This window comes from Carassius auratus, chromosome 23 (assembly GCF_003368295.1).
Source record: "Carassius auratus strain Wakin chromosome 23, ASM336829v1, whole genome shotgun sequence".
In the NCBI taxonomy this organism is placed as follows: Eukaryota; Metazoa; Chordata; class Actinopteri; order Cypriniformes; family Cyprinidae; genus Carassius; species Carassius auratus.
The window spans coordinates 6,940,854-6,964,058 of NC_039265.1; the positions used below are offsets into that span (position 1 = coordinate 6,940,854).

General features: G+C 36.8%; 1 protein-coding gene across 1 annotated transcript in view; it reads left to right on the top strand.

Annotated features, from left to right (window-relative positions):
* The first annotated feature begins 10,708 nt into the window (after positions 1-10,708).
* LOC113041134 (delta-type opioid receptor) overlaps positions 10,709-23,205 on the top strand; it is a 41,746-nt gene continuing 29,249 nt past the window's right edge. Inside the window, exons 1-2 of the mRNA XM_026199490.1 lie at positions 10,709-10,987; positions 11,998-12,233. Of these exons, the coding sequence (XP_026055275.1) occupies positions 12,016-12,233 (218 nt within the window). The 5' untranslated portion in view covers positions 10,709-10,987; positions 11,998-12,015. The remainder of the gene's footprint in view (positions 10,988-11,997; positions 12,234-23,205) is intronic.

The window sequence follows — 23,205 nt, forward strand, 5'->3', positions numbered from 1 at the left end:
ACAGACTCCAGTAAGAATTCTCTCTGTTGATCAAGCAAGTCCACCTCTAACCCATCTAGAGTGGGAATCATCTTGGAAGAAAACTTTGTAATGGTTCAACGGACCGACCTCGCACATGGACTAAGTGTTTGAAAAGCACTTTATTTTTTTAGCTGGTAGTGCTCAACCTCAGAAAAGGTGAATTAGCGCCTAGAAATCAGTACTGCCAATATTGTGGAATAAAACCATGTAGTTTTGATGCCATTTGTTGCGATTCTGAGATAAACTGTTTTATGTTCGTTAAACTAGTTGTTTCACGTTTTATGGGGGAATGTTTTCAGATAAAAAAATAAATAAAACAACTGATGTAGATTTAATTTGGAAATTACACTGAAAAGCTTTTCATTCATCCCCCCCAAAAAAAGGTTAATGATTCATATATATATATATATATATATATATATATATATATATATATATATATATATATATATATATATATATATATATATATATAGTATTTTAATTTATTTATTTACTTATTTATTATTATTATTTTCTTAGTTTGGATCAAAAATAGAATTCAAACTCAATGACTTTTTTCAACAAGAAAATTATACTTTGTGTCAGGTTTTATAAAATCATTTTCATACAGACATAGAATTTTTTTTTTTTTTTTTTTTTTCATTGGCTTACGTAAAAAAAAATATAGATGTGAATCATTACCCTGTTTTTTTTTTTTTTTTTTTTTAATTTTAATTTATTTTTCAGTGTACATTTGAACAAAACATTTCATAACAGATAATGTTCTATAACAAAATCCAACATATTACAGAATATAATGCAGATGCAGTTATAAGTTATTTATTTTCAGTCAGTCTCATTTTTGTTCTCTGTCATTACATAAGAAAGACCTAATAAATATCACTCTAAAGAAACTAAATGCATAATTGTGTAAAGCAGTATGACACTGTGTTAAGAAAGGAGCTCATGATGTGTGCACATTATAATTGCAGACTATGAGGTTTGTGTGTGTGTGTGTGCGTGCATGCGTGTGTGTGTGTGTGTGTGTGTGTTTGTGTGTGTGTGTAAATACTCAGTGCTAATTAAGCCTCAGGGCTGCTAACTGAGCATTGGTGGTGAGGTGGGACCCGTTAGTTTAGAGTCAATCCTGCTTTGTTTACGAAAGGCCACCCGCTGGCTGAATCGTTGCTTTGTTTGTCTTGTTTGTCATTAGTTTAAAGAGAAGAGTGTGTGTATGTGTGTTTCTGGATGTGTTGGTGTGTTCGTGTAGGAGTATTTGTAATTAGCTGAAATGGAAGAGAGAAACATTTGCTTAAATCTGCTTAACCCATCTGACCAGTATGGAAATACCAAATCTGAAAACAAGCCTTAATGCATTGGTGAATTATTAATATGTTCCCAAACAATTGTCTATAACACCTCTGGGCATAATACATTTTGACCACAGCTGAAATATACACCTGACCCTGAATTAGATATATAGGAATGCTTTTAATTTTATTTATGCTCTAATGTCTCTAACTGCACATTCTATAGAATGAAAGTGCTCAAAATCACATACTCTGTTTAAGTAGGTTCTTCTTTTGAATAAGTACTTGCATTCCATGTGTTCTATATAGTATGAATGAAATCTAGATGTACTACATTTGTCAAGTTGTCAACGTCACATGACCTACCAGCATTAGTTGTGCTGATTCATGCCATTCATAACTCCTCTGCCATGGCCTCATTAGATATTAGCCTTCTGATCTGAATACTTTTCACTAACTGTTTTGTGGATACTGTGAATTTGGACATACTGCTCTTTTTATGTAGTGTTTTTCCGGTTGCACTTTATTTTACAGTACGTGTACTTGCATGTACTTAAAGTGTACTTACAGTGTATTTATCTAAGAAAGTTCTGGTAATACAAGGTAACTACATGGGGTAGAGTTAGTTTAGGGGTAGGTTCAGGGTTAGTACCTAGTTATTACATAGTTATTGTAATTACTATAATAAGTACATAGAATGTACATGGGGAACAGGACTGTAAAATAAAGTGCTACCGTTTTTCCTTTGGCTTATATACTGTATACATACACTCGGATGCAATCAGTGTCTTTATGAATTTGTCATTGAATCATTATCACAGATGATTTGTTCAGAAACACAGATTCAGGGAAAAAATTATAATAATAATAATTGAATTGTTCACTCAACCTACTTGTTCAAACATGTTGATTATTTTGGAAAGAAACACCAGTTTTGTGTAGCTATGGCTTTGCTTTAGTCTGTTTTCATTGTTGTAACAAAAATAAACAACTGGCAACATTGTGTCTAAAATATTAGTTACTTAATATTAGCTAATATTTCAGTTTAAACCTAAATATTACCTTCTCTGATGATTGTATTCTGGCTTTAAATATTATAAAAAGTTAATTGTTGTCATTTGATTAAGACAAATGAATGTGAATCAAGACGTTTAATGTGGTTTTAAGGTAAATAATTGTTTAGCTAGCATTTGTAGTAAAAAAAAAAGAAAAAGAAAGAAAAGAAAAATAGTTTGTAACTTTAAAATGAGGATAGAACTCAATAGGCACACATAATTTGTGAGGAAATAGAGTTGGACTATACTTGTAATGATTCTTCTCTCCCTAACTCTTTCTGTCTGTCTGTGCTTCCACTTCTTTTGTCTGTTTAATTGAGTTTAAATGGAATTGATCCCATGCTGACATTCTCTGAATATATCAGCGCAATTCAGTGTGCAGTTCTGAAGAAATACACTCTACACACTCCTACTGTCTTCCTCAATCAATGTCACATAGCTCCATTCTCCTTGTTCTTTTGTGATCTTCTTCATACACACTTGGCTTTGATCAATAGGTTTTATGTGTGCGTTTTTTGTTTGTGGGTTTTCCCATAGGATGTTACACTTCCTCGCAAATCGTTAAGGCATATTGTAGGACGTTTATAGACATGCTTAGTGGCCAATGACAACATGACAGATTGCTGACAACTTCATGTACGACAATGAGGTTGATAGACATGTGTCAAGAACAGCTTTGACACCCTCAGTACTCATTTAAAGAACTCTTGAGGAATACATGGAATTTTGAAGTGTCACAAACATCTGCCCATGGAAAGTAAATAAGCATATATTATGACTTTCAAATCTGAGGCTTCAATTATTCTCGGCAGCATAATCTTTCAGCACTTGCTGAATAAATGTGTCAAAAGAGATATAAGGGCTTTGTTAATTACGCAGTCACCCATGAAGTGAATCCTGAAATCATATCGGATAATAGATCTGAATAGACTAAAAAGATTGTTTTATTGCTGTGAAGAGATTTGCTCAAGTGCGTTGTTGGAAGAGTAGAGAGATGGGTGGAGAGTGAGCAAGGCTGGAGTGTTTGAATGTCGAGATGAAGCATTTCTGTCTCTGAGGATGGATGGTTGGAAGAAAGAGATAATGCTGCATCTCTATTTCAGTCATCATTTCACCACTAATTACTTCTGTTTTGCCTCTGTAGGTCCTCCACAACACCATCCCACCTTTTATCCCCTCTAATAACCAGAAATTGCTGATGCAACCACCCACATCTCCATTCCAAAGCACATCCCCTCAGTTCCTCTTGAAATAACTTTGTTGCAGTCAATGATTTGTGGAAGAGTGGTCTAAGACTCCTTAATGCCATTTTACGTTTACTGATGCATGTTTCTTCTGTCATTATGAACAATTTATTGGTGCATGCTATTTCAAAGAAGAAAAAAAAGTATCTTTCATCAAAATGTAATGACTTACCCTGCCTCAAAATCCAAAATACTTTTTGTTTGATGTCACCACTACCCCTTATTATTTTTCACATGCTAACCTCCAAGTGTTAGACGGAAACCACGTTTCAATCCAGAAAATTCCCTATGGATGAATAAGTCTTGTCCTACATTCACTGGAAAATGTTTTGTCAGGTAACCTAAAAAACTGTTTTACTGCATTTTTGAATAAATGCATGCAGCCTCAGTGACTAAAAGAAACATTATTTTAGTCGTTAGTGATTTATATTTAACTGATTTGTGCATTTATCAGAACTGGCCATAATATGAAAATAAACAACAGATTATCAGTATCCACTGATACCGATTGAATTTTAATTTTGCATCCCATTTTCTTACTACTTGAAGAAAATCACTCAATATTTTCCTCTCTCACTGACACTTACATTTACAATACATTATGTAAGTTGCCTGTGACTACAGTTTAATGTTGACTGCAAACTTGCTTTAATAATATTAATAATGGTAACCAAGAATGCTGTGACACATCTCTGAGAAATGCTCTTCATTCCACCATTTGAAAAGCTTTGAGTCGCTTGAATGATGCATCACATCCATGCTCCATCACTCTCTTAGCAGTCCCTCATTGTTTTGCCTTCCTCCATCTTTCAGTGTCTTTGCACCCTGTTTTAGCACTATGTTATAGCACTTAACCACCGCTGTTTCTTCTCATCCATTATTGGTCATTTTCTGTTCTCACTATGTCACTCGCAGCCATTATTGTTGTCAATCATCCTCCCCCACAGGTTTCCTCTCATTTCTGCTCCTCTGTGCTCCATCACCTTCTCTTCACCTCGCACAGCCTATAATTCTTTCTCCTCTGTCTGAGACTTCAGATTCCCCCAAAACCCAGTGTCAGAAGTTACCCGTACTCTTGAAGCATGGGGTTAGCAAACATGTACTCCAATTACAGTAAGTTAACATGATTATTTCTACATTATTTTATTATTATTATTGTTGTCTTATGGTATATTGTTTTCTAATGTTATAATGCAAATAATAATAGCAATAATAATGCTTTTAAAAAGCAAGGATGCATTAAGCTGACAGTAAAGGCATTTATAATGTTACAAAAAAACTCTGTTTAAAATAATTGCTGTTCTTTTGAAGCAGCAAATCAGCATATTAGAGTGATTTCTGAAGGATCATGTGACACTATAGACTGGAGTAATGATGCTGAAAAACCCAGCTTTGCATCACAGTAATAAATTGAAAATTGTCTTGGCTCTTTTTCCCTACACCACCTTAATAAAATCCACCCTTCGATATATATAAAACAGAAGAAGTAAAACGGTACTGTATGAGTGAATTTGTATGACTGAATGGGTGGATAAAATAAGTTATTGATTGAGATGTTGTAAAAGCTGTTTGTAAAAGTACATGTAGCTTATCTGAAACCTATTAAGTGAACCATTATCATCTTTTATGGAAGTGATTTAAATGTGGGCCTGTTGACTCAGTGTACACAAGAGAGGTAACAGATATATAATAGTACATGACATCAGAGATTACATCAGCCCTGGTCTGATCCTGCCAGGTTTTACAGCACCATGAAGGATGGAGTTTATTAGCATTTGTATGTTGCAACATTTTCACATTATTATTCAGTGATAGTTATTATGCAAACATATTTGCTACATTTAAGATGATACAAGTGAACAAATTAATCCAAGCAGAACATGCTGTTAATTTCCTTGCTTGTAAAAGCATAGCAGGATATTTCACATCTAACAAGTTTAATCAGCTGAGATTCAAATAATGCATGTAGCATTGCAATATGAATACAGTTTAATTGATTTACAGTGTACAAGCCATAATGGAAGACTGGGGCTAGCTGTAACACACACACACACAGACACACACACACACACACACACACACACACACACACACACACACACACACACACACACACACACACACACACACACACACACACACACACACACACACACACACAGCAAGTTCAGCATTTTTGTTCAAATCTGTCTTTATTATACAGTTGAATGTATGCTAGTACTGATTTACCTGTGTTTTACACTTGTTTAGACCTTAGACCATCCAAGATGTAGATGAGTTAGTTCATTCATTAGAACAGATCTGGAGAAAATGTATCATTACGTCACTTGTTCACTAAGGGATCCTCTACAGTGGAAATGTCTCTTGTTGTTGTGTACATGTTTTAACTATGCGCTGTTAATATGCTGCCATTTTGGCCAGGCCTCTCTTGAAAAAGAGGTTTTAAATTTCGAGTTCATCTGGTTAAATAAAGGTTAAATAATATTTTTAAAAAATCATTCAGGGCACCATGGCAGATCAGGTGGTGTAGACAGACTAGGAAGCCATGGTGGAGCAGACAGTTCAGGAGGCCATGGCGGATCAGGCAGACTAGGAAACCCCTGCACCGGCCTCTACAGCTGGAGCCCTACTACCCCCTCAAAAAAAAAAAAAAAAAAATACTTGGGGAAGATTACAGGCTCTGAGGCCCTCCATGGGCCAGGCATAGGAACATGAGCCCTCCGTGGGCTAAACTCAGGAACATGAGCCCTTCGTGATCTAAACTCAGGAACATGAGCCGTCATTGGGCTAAACTAGGGAACAGGAGCTCTTCGTGGGCTAATCTAAGGAACATGAGCCCTCATTGGGCTAAACTAGGGAACATGAGCCCTCATTGGACTAAACTCGGAAATATGAGCCCTCCGTGGGCTAAACTCACAAACAGCTGCCCTCGCTGGGCTAAACTAGGGAACAGGAGCCCTTCGTGGGCTAATCTAAGGAACATGAGCCCTCATTGGGCTAAACTAGGGAACATGAGCCCTCATTGGGCTGAACTCGGGAATATGAGCCCTCCGTGGGCTAAACTCACAAACAGCTGCCCTCGCTGGGCTAAACTAGGGAACAGGAGCCCTTCGTGGGCTAAACTCAGGAACAGGAGCCCTCACTGGGCTAAACTAGGGAACAGAAGCCCTTCGTGGGCTAAACTCAGGAACATGAGCCCTCATTGGGCTAAACTCAGGAATATGAGCCCTCCGTGAGCTAAACTCACAAACAGCTGCCCTCACTGGATTAAACTAGGGAACAGGAGCCCTTCGTGGGCTAAACTCAGGAACAGGAGCCCTCATTGGGCTCAACTAGGGAACAGGAGCCCTTCGTGGGCTAAACTCAGGAACAGGAGCCTTCACTGGGCTAAACTAGGTGACAGGAGTCCTCTGTGGGCTAAACTCAGGAACAGGAGCCCTCATTGGGCTAAACTAGGGAACATGAGCCCACCGTGGGCTAAACTCAGGAACAGGAGCCCTCATTGGGCTAAACTAGGGAACAGGAGCCCACCGTGGGCTAAACTCAAGAACAGGAGCCCTCACTGAGCTAAACTCAGGAACAGGAGCCCTCATTTGGCTAAACTAGGGAAAAGGAGCCAGCACCGGACCAAGATCTGGGGCTGGAGCCAGTGGGCTTGACAATGGTGCGGCCTGCGGACCTGACTAGGGAATGGTCGGCGGGCTTGAAAATGGCACGGTGAAGCATGCAGCGATTTCCATGCCATGGGGGAAAAATAGGAAAACAAAACACTTTCAAAAAACAAACATGGGGAGAAGGGGCATAGGGGTATAGGATATTGTTATAAAAATAGAACTTTATTACACTGAAGACCAGGAAAGCACACATTGCACTGGAGTGAGATGAACAAAATTGGACAGGAAACGAGGAGAACACACTTTAAATATACTGAAACTTAAAGGAAACACCTTGGAACAATGGGGGAAGGAAACACACACAGACACGAAACAGAGTCTGACAGTGACAGCTTGCCTCTGGTCTCCCCTATACTGTATATGGTCTCTAGTTGTAAGTAGTTTATGAACAACTGAGAGCTTGTCATATTTCCTTTTGTAGATTTCAGCACCAAGGGCAGTGACCATCCTGACAGTTATGCAGTAAACAGTTTTCCACCTGCAGTGCCGGAATAAAGCATGTTAAATTGTAACATTTCACTGCTCTCTTAGACATTCCTGTCTATTAATATATAGCACTTTGCATATTTCTTTAACTCAACTAGGCCCTGAGTGCAAGAAACTGCTTAGGAGAGCATAAAATTCATGGAGCAAAATGTTAATGAGATCACATTAATGCACCAAGTACTCTTAGCCTCCAACTCATGTTTCTTTCAGGCATAAAAACAAGCATCAGCCAAGGTTTATGTGATTGATGATTGTGACATGTTGTCAAAGTTCACTGTGATTTATCACTGGACTGCTGATACCTGAGCATGAGCTCCCCCTGTAGCCAATGCTCCCATTTATACTCACATTAAAGCTGCTGAAACATTTAAGAGCAGCTCATACAGTACAACGTCACTGACATTCAGCTGAGAAAGCATTCTTACACTTCTTAACGGCTGAAAAATAAATCTGCATGCAAAATCGTCTGCATCCTGCAAATAATTCAAACAACATTGATGACTTATACATAAAATCTGTTCACCAACAAGTATAAAAACATGACATCAGAGAAGCACATCGTATTTCTAAGAGCCTGTCATGTTAAAATGGTTGACACATTGACATTATTTGTCTGCGTCAAGATTTTAGCTTAAAATGTATTTAAGTATACACTCAAAAGTCAAAATGTATATTTTAGGTTTTGCAATTTTGCAATTGACCATTTATCTTAAGCTTTTTAACGTGTTATATTCCTTTTGTCTTTAGTATGTTATTTTCAATGGTCCTATAATATACTTTAAGTTAAATGCATAGTAAAAATTGGCAGCTGTGCTTGCTAAAAGGGTTCCAGAACCACAAAGTGCCTTGTTTGTTACTGTGAAATGTACTGATAACCAAACAGGTGATACAATGGGAGATAAGGGTAAAACACATTACACCATATTAATGCAGTAAACAAGAATTAAACTACATAAACATATGTAGTTTAAGAACATAATAAACTAAATTACTTTGAGATCCGTGGAGTTGCCTTGCCACAGATCCAAAATTTCAATGTGATGATATTCAACCACATCTTTATCACTCTTACTTTGTGACATCGTGCTCCATCCTGCTGGAAAAGGCATGGATCATCACCAAATTGCTCATGAATGGTTGGAAGAAGTCGCTCTTGCAAGACATTTTGATACAGTACCATTCTTTATTCATGGCAGTGCTTTTAGTCAGAATCATGAGAGAGCCCACTCCCTTTGTTGAAAAGCAACCCCACACATGGATGATCTCAGGATGTTTCACTCTTGGCACAACACAGGACTCATGATTTTCCAGATGCCCAAACAGTTGGAAAGGAGTTTTGTTAAAGAAAATAACTTTGCACCAGTCTTCTGACGTTTTTCTTGGAGAGAAGTGGCTTCTTTGCTGCCCTTCTTGACACCGGGCTGTTGTCCAAAAGTCTTGGCCTCACTGTGTGTGCAGATGCTCTCACACCAACCTGCTACCGTTCCTGGGCAAGCTCTGCACTGCTCGAGACACGATCTTGTAACTGGATCCTCAGGAGGAGATGGTCCTGGTGCTTGCTGGGCACTCTGAGATGTCCTGAAAACTTCTTCACTGCAGTGGAACCTCTCTACTTGAAGTTCTTGATCCAGTAAATGTGTTTTTTCTTCAGGTGCAATATTCTTTGTAGCAATTTATTTGCATGTGAGGCCATTTTGATGCAAAGCGATTTTTTTTTTCTCTGGAGATTATGCTTACCATTGCTAACAAGAACACAATGACTGGAAGCACGTCTTTCCTTCAGGCAGCTGGGCAACTGTGGCCTAATGGTTAGAGACCTGGATTAGTTGCCGAAGGTTGCCGGGTTGAGTCTCAGTGCTGGCAGGAGTTGTAGGTAGGGGAGAGTGAATGAACAATGCTCTCTTCAACCCTCAATATCCTTGGCTGAAGTTCCCTTGAGCAAGGCACTGAACCCCCAGTTGCTCCCTGGGCGCTGGATCTATAGCTGCCCACTGCTCTGGGTGTCTGTTCACTTCTCACTGCTGTGTGTGTATTTGGATGTGTTGTGTTAAATGCAGAGCACCAATTCCAAGTATGGGTTACCATACTTGGCAAATGTCACGACTTTCACTTTTCTTTTATAGAAAATAGTCTGCTCTTACAATCTATTAAGTATGATAGTGAAATGACCTGAACAGTACTCACACTTTCACATGTGCTGGTGATATGATTAGTCAATTAATGTTAGCTGGTCATTTTGTGCCAGTTTCTGTCTGGATAAAAAAAAAAAAAAAAAAAAAAAAAAAAAAAACTGTGATTTATTTATTTATTTATTTATTTATTTATTTATTTATTTATTTATTTATTATTTTATGTATTATTTTATTTTTGTGAAAAGTAAATTATAAAAAAATTTAGCTTTTAGCAATTATTTATTTAATATTCATCTGATCACTCTACACAATAATCTAGAAACAATGTGAATTGTGAATTGAACATCTTATCGAAACTTCTGGCCATGACTGCACTATTTTTATGTAATTGCTAATATTTAACAAATAACATAAATGTTCTAAATAATAGTTGATTCTCCAGCACAAGACACCTGTCCAGACGCGCGCGCGCGCGTCTCACGGACACCTGCATGCGCGCGCCACCGCTGCGTAATCAGCGTCTGGGTTAGCGCGTGCCAGGAGAGAGAAAGAGAGAGAGAGAGAGAGAGAGAGAGAGAGAGAGAGAGAGAGAGAGAGAGAGAGAGAGAGAGAGAGAGAGAGAGAGAGAGAGAGAGAGAGAGAGAGAGAGAGAGAGAGAGAGAGAGAGAGAGAGAGAGAGAGAGAGAGAGAGAGAGAGAGAGAGAGAGAGAGAGAGAGAGAGAGAGAGAGAGAGAGAGAGAGAGAGAGAGAGAGAGAGAGAGAGAGAGAGAGAGAGAGAGAGAGAGAGAGAGAGAGAGAGAGAGACCTAGTGGAGATGTAAGTCGCTGCTGAAGATTCGCAACAACAAGCAAGTGCTTTAGCGCACAACCCCCTCCCACTGCGCTCGCTCAGAAAAAAAGAAAAAAAAGGGGGAAAAAATGTTTCTCTTTTGCCTGAGATACACAGTGATGTGAGTATCTGTGTGCTGTTGGAAACAGAGCTCTGAGACTGCTTAAAACAGAAAGAATAGCGAAAACAAGAATTCCTCGCGTGCTTGCAGGAGTCGGACGCATAAGAGATCACACGGGATTTCTTCAAACAGCGGTATGTGCTGCTCTATTTAAACCCTCCTCAAGCGATGATATTTAAATGAGTGTCTACTTTTGTTTGGTCTGCTGTCAACGTTACCGGGAATTTGGCATGTTTGGGTTGCTTTCTGTATGGCCAAACTGTGTGATGTATCTCATGCGCAAACTGTTGACAGTACAGTAGATGGTTCACCATGCGCTTCGCATATCACATCGACCTCATCAACTGTAGCGAAATCTGTTTGGTTCAGTGAACACAAATGTTGTCACATATACAAACGTGACATCTTTAAAATACATAATATAAAACACAAGTTTCCAGACCATGGTAATGTTATCTTTGTGTTCTTGTTGGTTTAAAAAAAAAAAAAAAAAACAATTTCAAACAATCTTCAAGTCATGTATAAATATATAAAAATAAATAATATATAAAAATAAATAAAGTTTTTTTTTCATGTATTAATATAAAACGTTACTCCATTTGACCTGACATAACAGTTTGTTTATTATTATTATTATTATTATTATTATTATTGTTTCAATATTTCAAAATATCATAAAACTTGAGTGGTTTGTTGTCGTGTCACATGACAACAAAATGGCTGCCTACATATTGGTAACACTAGACTGACTTCAATTTGGCGAACAAACTTTTTCAAATATGAACAATATTTTAAACAATATCGCTTTATTGCATATTTTTGTATACATTTATATATAGAAGACCAAATCCAAAATGACAATTCTAAAGAACCAACATTATTTTAAATAATTTTTAATTACATGCAACTAACCCTAAAACAATTACAAATCCTAACACTGTAGTAAGTGTACGTTTTTAACACTGTATGTTTTTATACATGTATAAATTCATAAATAACAAGGACATCTTAAAAGTGTAAACTTTTTTTTATTTGTATTTTAATTCAAATTAATTAAATTAATAAAAAAATAATAATATGTTAATCATAGATAGACAGCATTGAGAGTGTGCTTCACTAAGCATTTTTATGTTTATGTTTTTAGTCTCCAATAGCTGCAGTCATGGAGTCCCCAGATGATTCCACCGGCTTTGCTGATCTCAGACACTTCCCAGACACTCATCTGTACAATGAGTCCCTGTTCAAGAACAACTACAGCGCCTTCAACGAGACTGACAACTTCTTCCCAAGGGGCGTCAAGATCACTATAGCAGTGGTCTACATGATCGTCTGCGTGGTGGGGCTGGTGGGAAACTGCTTGGTCATGTACGTCATCATCAGGTAAGCATCAGGTCAAAGCAGGATGGAACTTTATATATGTGACCTTGTACCACAAAACCAGTCTTAAGGGTCAATAAAATAAAATAATATATATATATATATATATATATATATATATATATATATATATATATATATATATATATATATATATATATATATATATATATATATCAAAGGCTTTCTGTATGAGAATGTATGAGATGTTGGTTATGGATTTGGTAATGGTACACTGTACAGATTATATGAGAGCCAGGAGAAAAAACCTCTGCATTCTGACAGCAGACCACATGGTCTATTTGCTGCGGTGGGCAGTTCAGTACTCAAAGTGGTCATTCTTTTTTCTATTCTTTTTTATCTTTCCTTTTATTGTCATACTACGACTCAACCAATGGCATAGATATGGGGCAGGACTTCTTGTTTGACAAGGAAATCTTGGTGCCACTAATGTTTCACAAATTATGTACTGTACCTTTAAGAGGTGTCAAAGGAACCGTACACCCCAAAATTTAAATTCTGCCCAAACCTGTATAATTTTCAGTCAGGTTTCTGATGGAAAAACACAATCTGGAAATAGATTTTCTGATAATCCATTAAAGAAAGACCTGTTGTGAGCTCTGAGGTTGTTAATCAATGGTATATGATTTAATTGAGCCCAGCTGTGTGCATTATTTTAGTTTGTTTTTAAAATAACCATGTTATGTTAATAGTGGATTTAGTGGTTTAAAAAAATACATTATCCATGATTTTGTACAGAAAATGCCACCAATCAGAGTCGCAGTGATCAGAGTGCACCAAAAGTACTCCACCCACACCCATGGAGCAACAAAATTGATCTAACTGTGAAAATACTTTAAAACTAGTGTATACAGTATATATGTATATTTTGCAATAGACTTGGTCAACAACTGTTAGTAATTATTTTTATATTTCACCGTAATTATTATGACATTTGCAGTGCTTCATGTTATTGTAGTTCTTTCCTTTATTGTAGCCATTAACTAAGCAGTTTTTTTTTTTATATTTGCCTGATTTTCAAATGTTGCTTTGTCTCAGATAAAAGTTTGAAATGTTGTGATCCACCTGTAGGATTAGTGCACAACACCAACATTTTGGTCCATACTGTGAAAGTCAATGGGGTCTTAGTATTATTTTGGAGCCCATTGCCTTTCATTGTATGGATAAAATAATATCTCCTTTCGACCTGAAGGTAAATTTATATATATATATATATATATATATATATATATATATATATATATATATATATATATATATATATATATATATATATATATATATATATATATATATATATATTTAACCCTTTAAAGAAATTGAGAGTCAGCAGACCATATTTAACCCACACTTTACTACATCTGAGACCCCCAATGCACAACCATACCCAGCAGGCTTTGATCACTATCGACAGCTCGCTGGACCTAGAAATGTTAAATAAATTTTAACCTTCCTTCCTCACTCTTTCTGTCTGTTTGCATGCTTTCTCTCAATTACCTCATCTCTTACCTCACTCCTTTCGCTCTCCATTCCTGTGTTGTTTTACAAAATGTATGTACCGTAATTTGGTTCTGGAGTTCCACTGTACGAGTGAAAGCTACTTGTACCATAACTAATCATGGCACTTTGTCCCAATTCTTGGCTTTCCTGTTTACCCCATTCTCTCATCTCATGAACCATCTGGGAGTACAAAGACATTTTTTTTGCATCACTCCTTCACAGTTTATTACAGTTTTTGATTTGGGTTTATACTGTAGATGCCAGAAACTAGTTTTAATTAATTATTATTGATGGTTTCAACATGTTAATACTTGTTTGCCAATATCATTTCAATATGGGCCCCGATATTTATAATGTTAGCCAACACACTGCAAGATAAACAGACAGAATACAGATAAATCCACCCACAGTCCTTTGGATTTCATGGCAAGGTCACATATGTAGCCAATTTAATACCGATTGGTTTCAGACATTTAGGTGGTGTCCAAATCCAAAGGCAGCTGCTTTGCTGTTTCACTGCCCAGTCAGTGCATTAACAGGCGGAGTTTTCTATGAAGACACCTTTTAAGAAATCTGGTTCCAGTCTGCATTTTAGGGCTGCATGTGGTCACGTGTTATGATCTAAAACAAATTCAAATGAGCTAAGTGATTATTTTAGAGCAGATACACTCTTAAAATAAAGGTTCTTTATTGGCATCTATGGTTCAGTGAAGAATCTTTAATATCCACAAAAATGTTCAGTTCCACTAAAGATTCTTTCTAGGAGAAAACCATTTTTAGACTTTTAGAATGTTCTTCACACACACACACACACACACACACACGTACAAGGTATTTTAAGATCTTTTTACCAAAATGTTATTTGGGGAACCTAAATTGGCTTTACTATGTTATACCTGCTGGAACCTTTATTTTAAGAGTGTATATATATATATATATATATATATATATATAATATGCAACAGCATATTATTGCAACAGCACAAATAAATACAATAGTAAAGATGCAAAAAATAAACAGTGATTTTCAGGTTGTTTTTTATAGGTAGGTCTAGCATTAGTTTTTAGGTACAGAAATTGAATAAAGTAATCAAATGTAAAACAGCATTGCATATTGGATTGTATAAATTAAAGATTATTTTTTAATAAAGTTACAAAATCTTTTCAGTTGAGCAGTGAGTGATTTCTTTGTTGTTGCTGTTCGATTGATATAAAGACTGTCACTTTAAGAGAATGCACTAATCTGGCTATTTCTGCTATAGATTACTTACCAAGACAGCCATTTGACATAATTTTTGTGTGAATTTGTCCATTTACACAAAATACTTCAGAGAGAGCTTAATATTTGCACGCGTTCTGAGGCGTGGGTTTGCACGCTTTGGATGAGCGCATGCACGAATCTTCTCACTACACGCACAAACTTGAGAAACATAAATGTTTTAAAATGGTAAAGCTTAAATTAGTTTAGTTTAAAAACATATTAATGTGTGATGTTCAGGTCTTACCTGTGCGCATGCACTATCGGCACCCGGGTGATGACGGAATAAATGACTGTTCATATTCCAGCATACAGCATTCGCGTTGAACAAGAGTGAATTGTTTTTTTTTTTCGTTTTTTTTTTTTCTCATCGCTGTTGTTGTAATGTCTGGGAAGCCAGAATGCACATCCATCAACAGAAACATATATTAGCTGAACCCTGTTTGTTTTATGTGTTATTTACAGCAAACCATGTTACAGATACTTTGTCAGATTTAAGTCTCAGCGCGTGCCAAACCATGTTAGGAGATATACATTTTTAAATCTTTTACTTCTTTCAACCACTTTATAAGATGCCATTTTTATTATTTTAACCATGAGCACACAATAGGATTGTGGGATATATTGTAGGCAGTAAAGTAACAATATGTTATGCCAAAGTGGATTTCAGCCCCGTCATGAGGGATAGTTCTCAAAAGAATGATTACTCTGTCATCATTTACTCACCATCATATTGTTTCAAACCTGTATGAATTTCTTGTTTCTGTGGAACATAAAAGAAGATACTTTGAGAGATGTCTTAATGTTTTCGATACAGTGGAAGTTAACGGCTACCAAAATGGTTTGGTTACAAACATTCTTCAAATTATAATCTTTTATGTTTCACATATGAAAAATAAATAAATCTCCTCAAGAAGGCAGCTTCATTTTGGTTTTGTATACAGATGTGGCCTGAACTGTCCATCTGGTTGAGTCTGGTTGTCCCATAATGTTATTTTACTGCACATGGTGCATAGTAATGTACCAGGGATTAGTTATCGGACAGCCTAGGTTTTCTTATTCTATGATGAGTTTTTAGGCCGTCACCCACTCAGGCCCAGCTCACCCACCTTCTCCATCTGGCAGCATGCGTGGAGGCCACAAATGTGTTTACTGTCCTTCCCTCACTGAGGGAAAGTGTAACTGATGTATGATGTATCACTGCTTTTGCTTGGATGAGTGCCGTTGATGATTTCAGCTGTGAAGGTTGTGGCATTTTCTCTCTCTGTTCATTCTCTCATAATGTATTGTTTTGTCTCCTCCTTTCACACTCTGTCATGTGAATCAATCATGTGTTGGTGTGTAGGAATGTGGATGTAAGCGATTTACTTCTGCCGTGCTGTTCTTTCCCTCTTTAAGAGAAGAGTTTTCCTGCCAGAGCAGCGCTTTCACTAATCTCAGCCAATCAGAAGCATCGACCCACTGGCAGGATGAAACCGTATATGCATCATTCTAATCAGTTTGTGTTGTTCTGGTCTAAATGCTGAGTCAATTCACTCTCTAAAAGCAGTCGTTCCAAAAAATACTTGAGGAATTTCCATGAGTTTTATTTCTGTTTGTGTCTAGGTTGTCTGATTACATTGACTAGTGTTTTTTTTACTGTTAAAACAGATTGAAGTGTCAGATGTTTGAGGAAATAACTGGATGGCTGGTTATTTCATGAGTTCCTTGGTGTAAGGGATGATTAAATTTAAACGATGGAAGATGTTACCCTATCCATCCATCCAACTATTCATTTGTCTCGCTGACCATTCTTCTTCTTGACTGTCTATCCATCCATACTTCCATTTCTTTTTTTATATTCTTCCATTTGCCTGTCTGTCTGGCCACCCGTTCACCTTTCTGCCCATCAACCCAGCTATTTTTCTATTTTTCTATTCATTTTTCCAGAGATCCATTCATGTTAGGTTGTCTGTCTCGGTACTTCAATATATCCATCCTTCCATTCTTTCATCTGTGCATCCATTCGTCTATACATCCATCCATCCATCTGTCCATGGGTTATCTGTCTACCTAGGTGCATACATATATCCATAATATATATATCTGTCCATTCTTATATCTGTCTGTACATGCATCCATTGGTTGGCTATCTATTGTGCAATCCATTCATATGTCCATCTTCCTGTTCGTTTGTCCATCTATTCATGTGCTTGTTTATCCATGCATACCCATGCATGTCTCTTCATCCATCCTTTCCTTGGTTAGTCTATTTATTCATGCATCTGTATGTACATCCACCTGTGTGCTTGTTCTCTGTCTGTCAGTCCAGCTCTGAGCTCATTGGAAAAGCTTTGAGGTAAAGGTGTGTTTATGGGCATTTGGAGAGAGTTCTCTTCCAGTTGGCTCAGCTGGGTCCTGTCAGATCAATATTGGAGCTGTAATGAATTCATCCTCTCTCACTGGACTCAAGACAGTACATTACAAGGAATAATGAATATGAAACTGCATAACAGCGTCAGCACTGCCCTGCCATGCCCTAAATTCAGCGTAAATTCTGTTTGGCTGTAGTGATGCTTTTGTGACTGATGTCGATTTTTATTTTGGGCCTTCTGTGTAAAATAATTTTAGTGTAATTACTTCACTTTATGACTGGCTTCCATTTATTATAAGATGCCGTTTCACCATAAGAACACCCATATAGTGTTTCACTGAAAGCATGATTGATTTTTTTGTTGTTGTTGTTGTTGTTGTTGTTGTTGTTTATTTAGCCTGTGCAGATCTCAGGTTGAATGTATTTTAGTGTCCTTTGACTATTTCAGAAATGGCTTTTGTCTGTATCCAACACTGGACATCAGAGCTTTTATTTGTTTATGCATGGGTGCATAGTGTGCCAGTGACTCAGGGTGTCCAACTTCATTGGCTCATTATTTATCAGTTTATATTCAGATTTATGCTATTAGCCCTTTACCCTTATTAAAGTTGATGTAATGAAATTGTTACCAGCAAATTAGCAGGGCTTGCAAAATCACTAGACAGTAGCCGGAATATTAGGGCATGCAGAGTGTGACTGACGATAAATTATACATGTGTGTTTCATATATGATCAGGCATACATAAAAGAAAAGTGAAAAAGGCCTTTTAGTTCCCAGGGAGGTATTAAATAAAAGGCTTTTCTGTGAGACTCTAAAAGACTGCAGTGTGTGCTCACTTAAAGTGTGGTCTGCTCACTTAAAGGGCACCTATGCCTCTTTTACAATATGTAATATTGGTCTTGGGTGTCCCCAGAATGTGTCTGTGAAATTTCAGCTCAAAATACCTAACAGAGCATTTATTATAAAAGCTGGAAAATGTCGCTTTTGAGGCGTGTTTAAATAAAAAAGAAGAAGCTGATTTAGAGTGTATTGCTTTAAATGAAAATGAGCTGTATATTCCCATGCGGTCTCTAGAGGAGGGCATCGCGTATACAGTACGTCTCTCTGTATTGCATGACTGAGAGCGAGAGAATCGGTGTTTAGCTGTACATATGGGAAGCCAAATGTACTGTAAGTGGAACAAAAATGCGGTGTTACAGAGCTTGTGTTGCGCTGACCTGCCATTTGCGCAGATCAATTGACCGAGCTGCGCAACTGCACTACCGAACAAATCTTGTGCTACGAATGGAGCAAACTAATCTCACAAGTATGGCACAGATCAGTTGTGATACACGTATTTAGGTAGATTTTGAGGTGCATTACCTTGAAAAAGGAAACCATAGCAACGGAGGGCTGTCAATCAACCCCTGTGGCCCCGCCCTATGTGGTGTGATGCCACAGTGAGCATATTGAGACTGACTTGGTTTAAATGGGGATAAAAAATGAGGAGTGCGTGGATTTTTATCATTGTGATTACACAATGATTGTGTTTATGATTGTGTTTACACACTACCAACACACATTTATGACCAAACACCATGTAAAAGTGGATATTCCATAATAGGTGGCATTTAACTAAAACACAAAACCACCACAGATTTAAAAAAAATCTCATGAGCTATGATCAGTCATGGACTTAATGGTGCATTTATTAAGTCCATTTTCAATGCAGATATGTCATTTCAATGTGATTTAATATACAGTACAGACATGTAATTTCAATTTGATCTACATTAATTCAGTTCAGGGAATTTGTCAGTTCAGGGAATTCTTTTGAAGCTTGACTTGAGAGGCCATCAATGCCACTACTGTCAGTTGAATTAGACTGAATATTCAGAACATAAGGTTGTGCTCATAGTTGATTCAAGGCTTACCAGATTAATAATGTTAAACTGCATTTACACTGGTGAGAGCAGTGGGTCTTAAAGGGATAGTTAAAATAAATATTTAATCATTTACTGAAAATATGAAGAAAATGTTCAAAAATACACTTGTTTGTTTTCCTTTCAGTAACAAAGAATGGACATAACAGTTTAATAACATGATAATATATTATACATTAGAGACCATTCAAATGTTTGGGAAAAAAAATATGTTTAACAGATTAACACTTTAATTCAGAAAGAGCAATCAAAAGTGACCGTAAACACTTGATTTATGAAAAATGCATATTCTGAATGAATGTTAGTTTGAACCTTTTGAACAAAGCTTTTTATATACATTGATAACAATAACATATTAAAATTATTAATATATTATTATATATTATATATATATTTCTGAAGGATCATGTGACATTGAAGACTGGAGCAATGATGCTGATAATTCATCTGTCCTATCACAGGAAGAAAATGCATTAAAAATATATTAAAAATAGTAACATTTCATTCAAGAATAATGTAATCAAATAAATGCAGCTTTGAGAGTAAGAGACTTATAAAAAAAAAATAAAAAAAAATCTTACTGACCCCTATTTTTTAATTGTAGTCCAGATTTACTAAATATCTGAATGGAAAATGAAGGTCAAAGACATTCTTTAAACTTCATACTGGTTTAGAGCATGAGGGTCAATGTGAATTTCATGATTAAGTGAATTATTCCTCACTTTAATCCAGTGTAAACTGTTGAAGCAGAGCGCACAGCAGCTGATATCACCTTCTTGTGTTATCTCTGCCCTGGACTTTACTACTTCAGTGATGCTATAGGGCTTAAACACATTCATGCACGTATGCCTGGACTAGAGGGCTGCATTGGGATTGAGTCCCGCCGGGTCCCGCGGGACCCAACGCAAATCTCGCCGGAGCGGGCGGTTTGAATTTTGCTGCAGGCGGGAATGGGCGGCTAAAAAATACACCACGGGATAGGGAGGTTGCCTAGCGACATGATGGAGAAGATGTCAATAGATGATGTAGAAAAGAAGCTAATGTTATTTATTAGTGTTGTTTTTTGAGCACAGCCCCTCGTTGCCATTTGTTAATTAGGTCAAGAGGCGTGATGATGCCAGTGTTATTGAGCAGGCTGCCTAAGTTTGAATGTTTTTATTCTTATTTGTATTTTTCAAACAGAATACCTGCAACATTTGGCTAATAATTGTAAAACTGTTTTTCATGTAGCCTAGTTTATCATATTATGTATATTTTTTTTGCAAAGCAGTCTATTTTTATGTGCAAAGTTTTTGATAAAAACTTCTCTATTATTGTGCGGGAATAAATTGTCAGAGTTTTGCGGGTGCGGGCGGGAGTGGACATACATATTGCGGGAGTGGGCGGGAGTGAAACACATACGTTGCGGGAGCGGGCGGTAATGGTCAGAAATTCGGCGGGAGCGGGATGAAGAAAACAGTCCCGCGCAGGGCTCTAGCCTGGACCTCTTGAGTATACAGTAACAGTGTTATACTTGAAGATATATAAACAACAAGCAGGACATCACATTATTGAAATGCAAAGGTTACCTGAGTAATTGACCACTGAATAGGAAATCCTTCGACTGGCCATTGGGCAAATTGGTTGCTTCATACATTATAGATTAAAAGGTCTAGATGTAATTCATTTATTTATAATGGAGAACAATAGTACTGCATGCTTCACAGCACCTTATGATAGTCTTTGTGCAAACAATGTGCAGAAAAATGAAATTAATTTTATGTCTGACCTCTTTCTCTGTCTGCTGTCACCTCATTGTCTTTGTTCTAATTAGAGGCACAGGTTGACAAAGAATTCCAACCTCTTAATTAAAATGCGTAAGTGACTTTCTTCTATTGCTGTGGTCACTGTGTCGTTACACACATGCTTTCATCTTAACTGTCATACTCAACTGTATTATTGTATGGGATCAGAATCCCGCCAAATGGATTGCAGTCATGAAAAAAAAAAAAAAAAAAACTAACAAAAAATATAACCAATGAAAACATGATTTTGTGTGTAAGTCAGATATTTTTGCAATATTGTTTCAGTTTTGTGCAATATGATTTTAAATGTGTTTAAAGATTTGATTGATGCTTTATTATTTTCTGTTCTGAGACCATTGTGTAAAATCTTTGTGCAATATAATTTATAATTTTACTTGCGTTTTTAAATTTTGGTTTCAGGCTTTTTTATCATTATTATTATTTATTTATTTATTTATTTTTAATCCGTGACTGCAATACTTTTGGCGGGATTCTGATCCCACGGCATTAGTTTTGCTTGACTGCTTCATAGTGTATTACAAAAAATAAAAGGCTTCTTTGAGTAAGTGCATTTGAATCATGAGTTCCTATGCACAACAATTCATTAGCTGTGATCAAAGCCGCAATGCTAAGAAGAAATGCCGGAATTGCTTGTGGCAAATAATACTATCTCAGATCAAACACAGAGTATTCAGCCTAAATATTTCAATCATATCTCTTGAATAAAATAATATCCTTTGAGATCGCAGTGTTGGAAAGCACACACATATTTAGTTCTTTGGCTTCATCGTATTCCACAGATCATCAGAAATGTAGCCGGTTGCTTGATGTTGAACATTTATAGGAATCTGTAATGACTCTGAAGGTTTTAACAGTAATGCTCACCCTGGTGGAAACAATTTCACTTAATGACCAAGCATGTTGTGGAAAGTCATTTAGCCAAAAAAGGCAAGTCACTGAGTCATCTTCTAAGAAAAACTAAACAGACAGAACAAATTGTGGGAAAGTGGCACATCATATGAAGGGATGTGACAACAGCATGACTCTTAACAGATGGGAATGAAAGGACTAGTTGCGTAACTAAGAATGTGTTATCTTTGGCCTTACTCTTTAGTTATGTACTTTATTAAGAAGATGAAACCCCACATGTTAATGCAAATAATTGTTACATCAAACTTTATTTATATATACAGTATATATATATATATATATATATATATATATATATATATATATATATATATATAGTACAGACCAAAAGTTTGGACACACCTTCTGATTCAAAGAGTTTTCTTAATTTTCTTGACTATGAAAATTGTAGAGTCACACTGAAGGCATCAAGGGCTTTTTGACCAAGACGGAGAGTGATGGGGTGCTGCGCCAGATGACCTGACCTCCACAGTCACCGGACCTGAACCCAATCGAGATGGTTTAGGGGTGAGCTCGACCGCAGACTGAAGGCAAAAGGGCCAACAAGTGCTAAGCATCTCTCGGGGAACTCCTTCAAGACTTCCTCTTGAAGCTCATCAAGAGAATGCCAAGACTGTGCAAAGCAGTAATCAAAGCAAAAGGCGGCTACTTTGAAGAAACTAGAATATGACATATTTTCAGTTGTTTCACACTTTTTTGTTATGTATGTAATTCCATATATAATTCCACATGTGTTAATTCATAGTTTTGATGCCTTCAGTGTGAATCTACAATTTTCATAGTCATGAAAATAAAGAAAACTCTTTGAATTAGAAGGTGTGTCCAAACTTTTGGTCTGTACTGTATGTATATATATAATAAAAGATGTACAAAGTATGTTAATTTACTGTACATGTACTCAATACTTGTTAGGGGCTCCTTTTGCTTTAATTACTGCCTCAATTCGGTGTGGCATGGAGGTGATCAGTTTGTGGCACTGCTGAGGTGGTATGGAAGCCCAGGTTTCTTTGACAGTGGCCTTCAGCTCCTCTGCATTGTTTGTTCTCTTGTTTATCATCTTCCTCTTGACAATAGCCCATAGATTCTCTCTGGTGAGTTTGCTGGCCAGTCAAGCACACCAACACCATGGTCATTTAACAAACGTTTGGTGCTTTTGGCAGTGTGGACAGGTGCCAAATCCTGTTGGAAAATGAAATCAGCATCTTC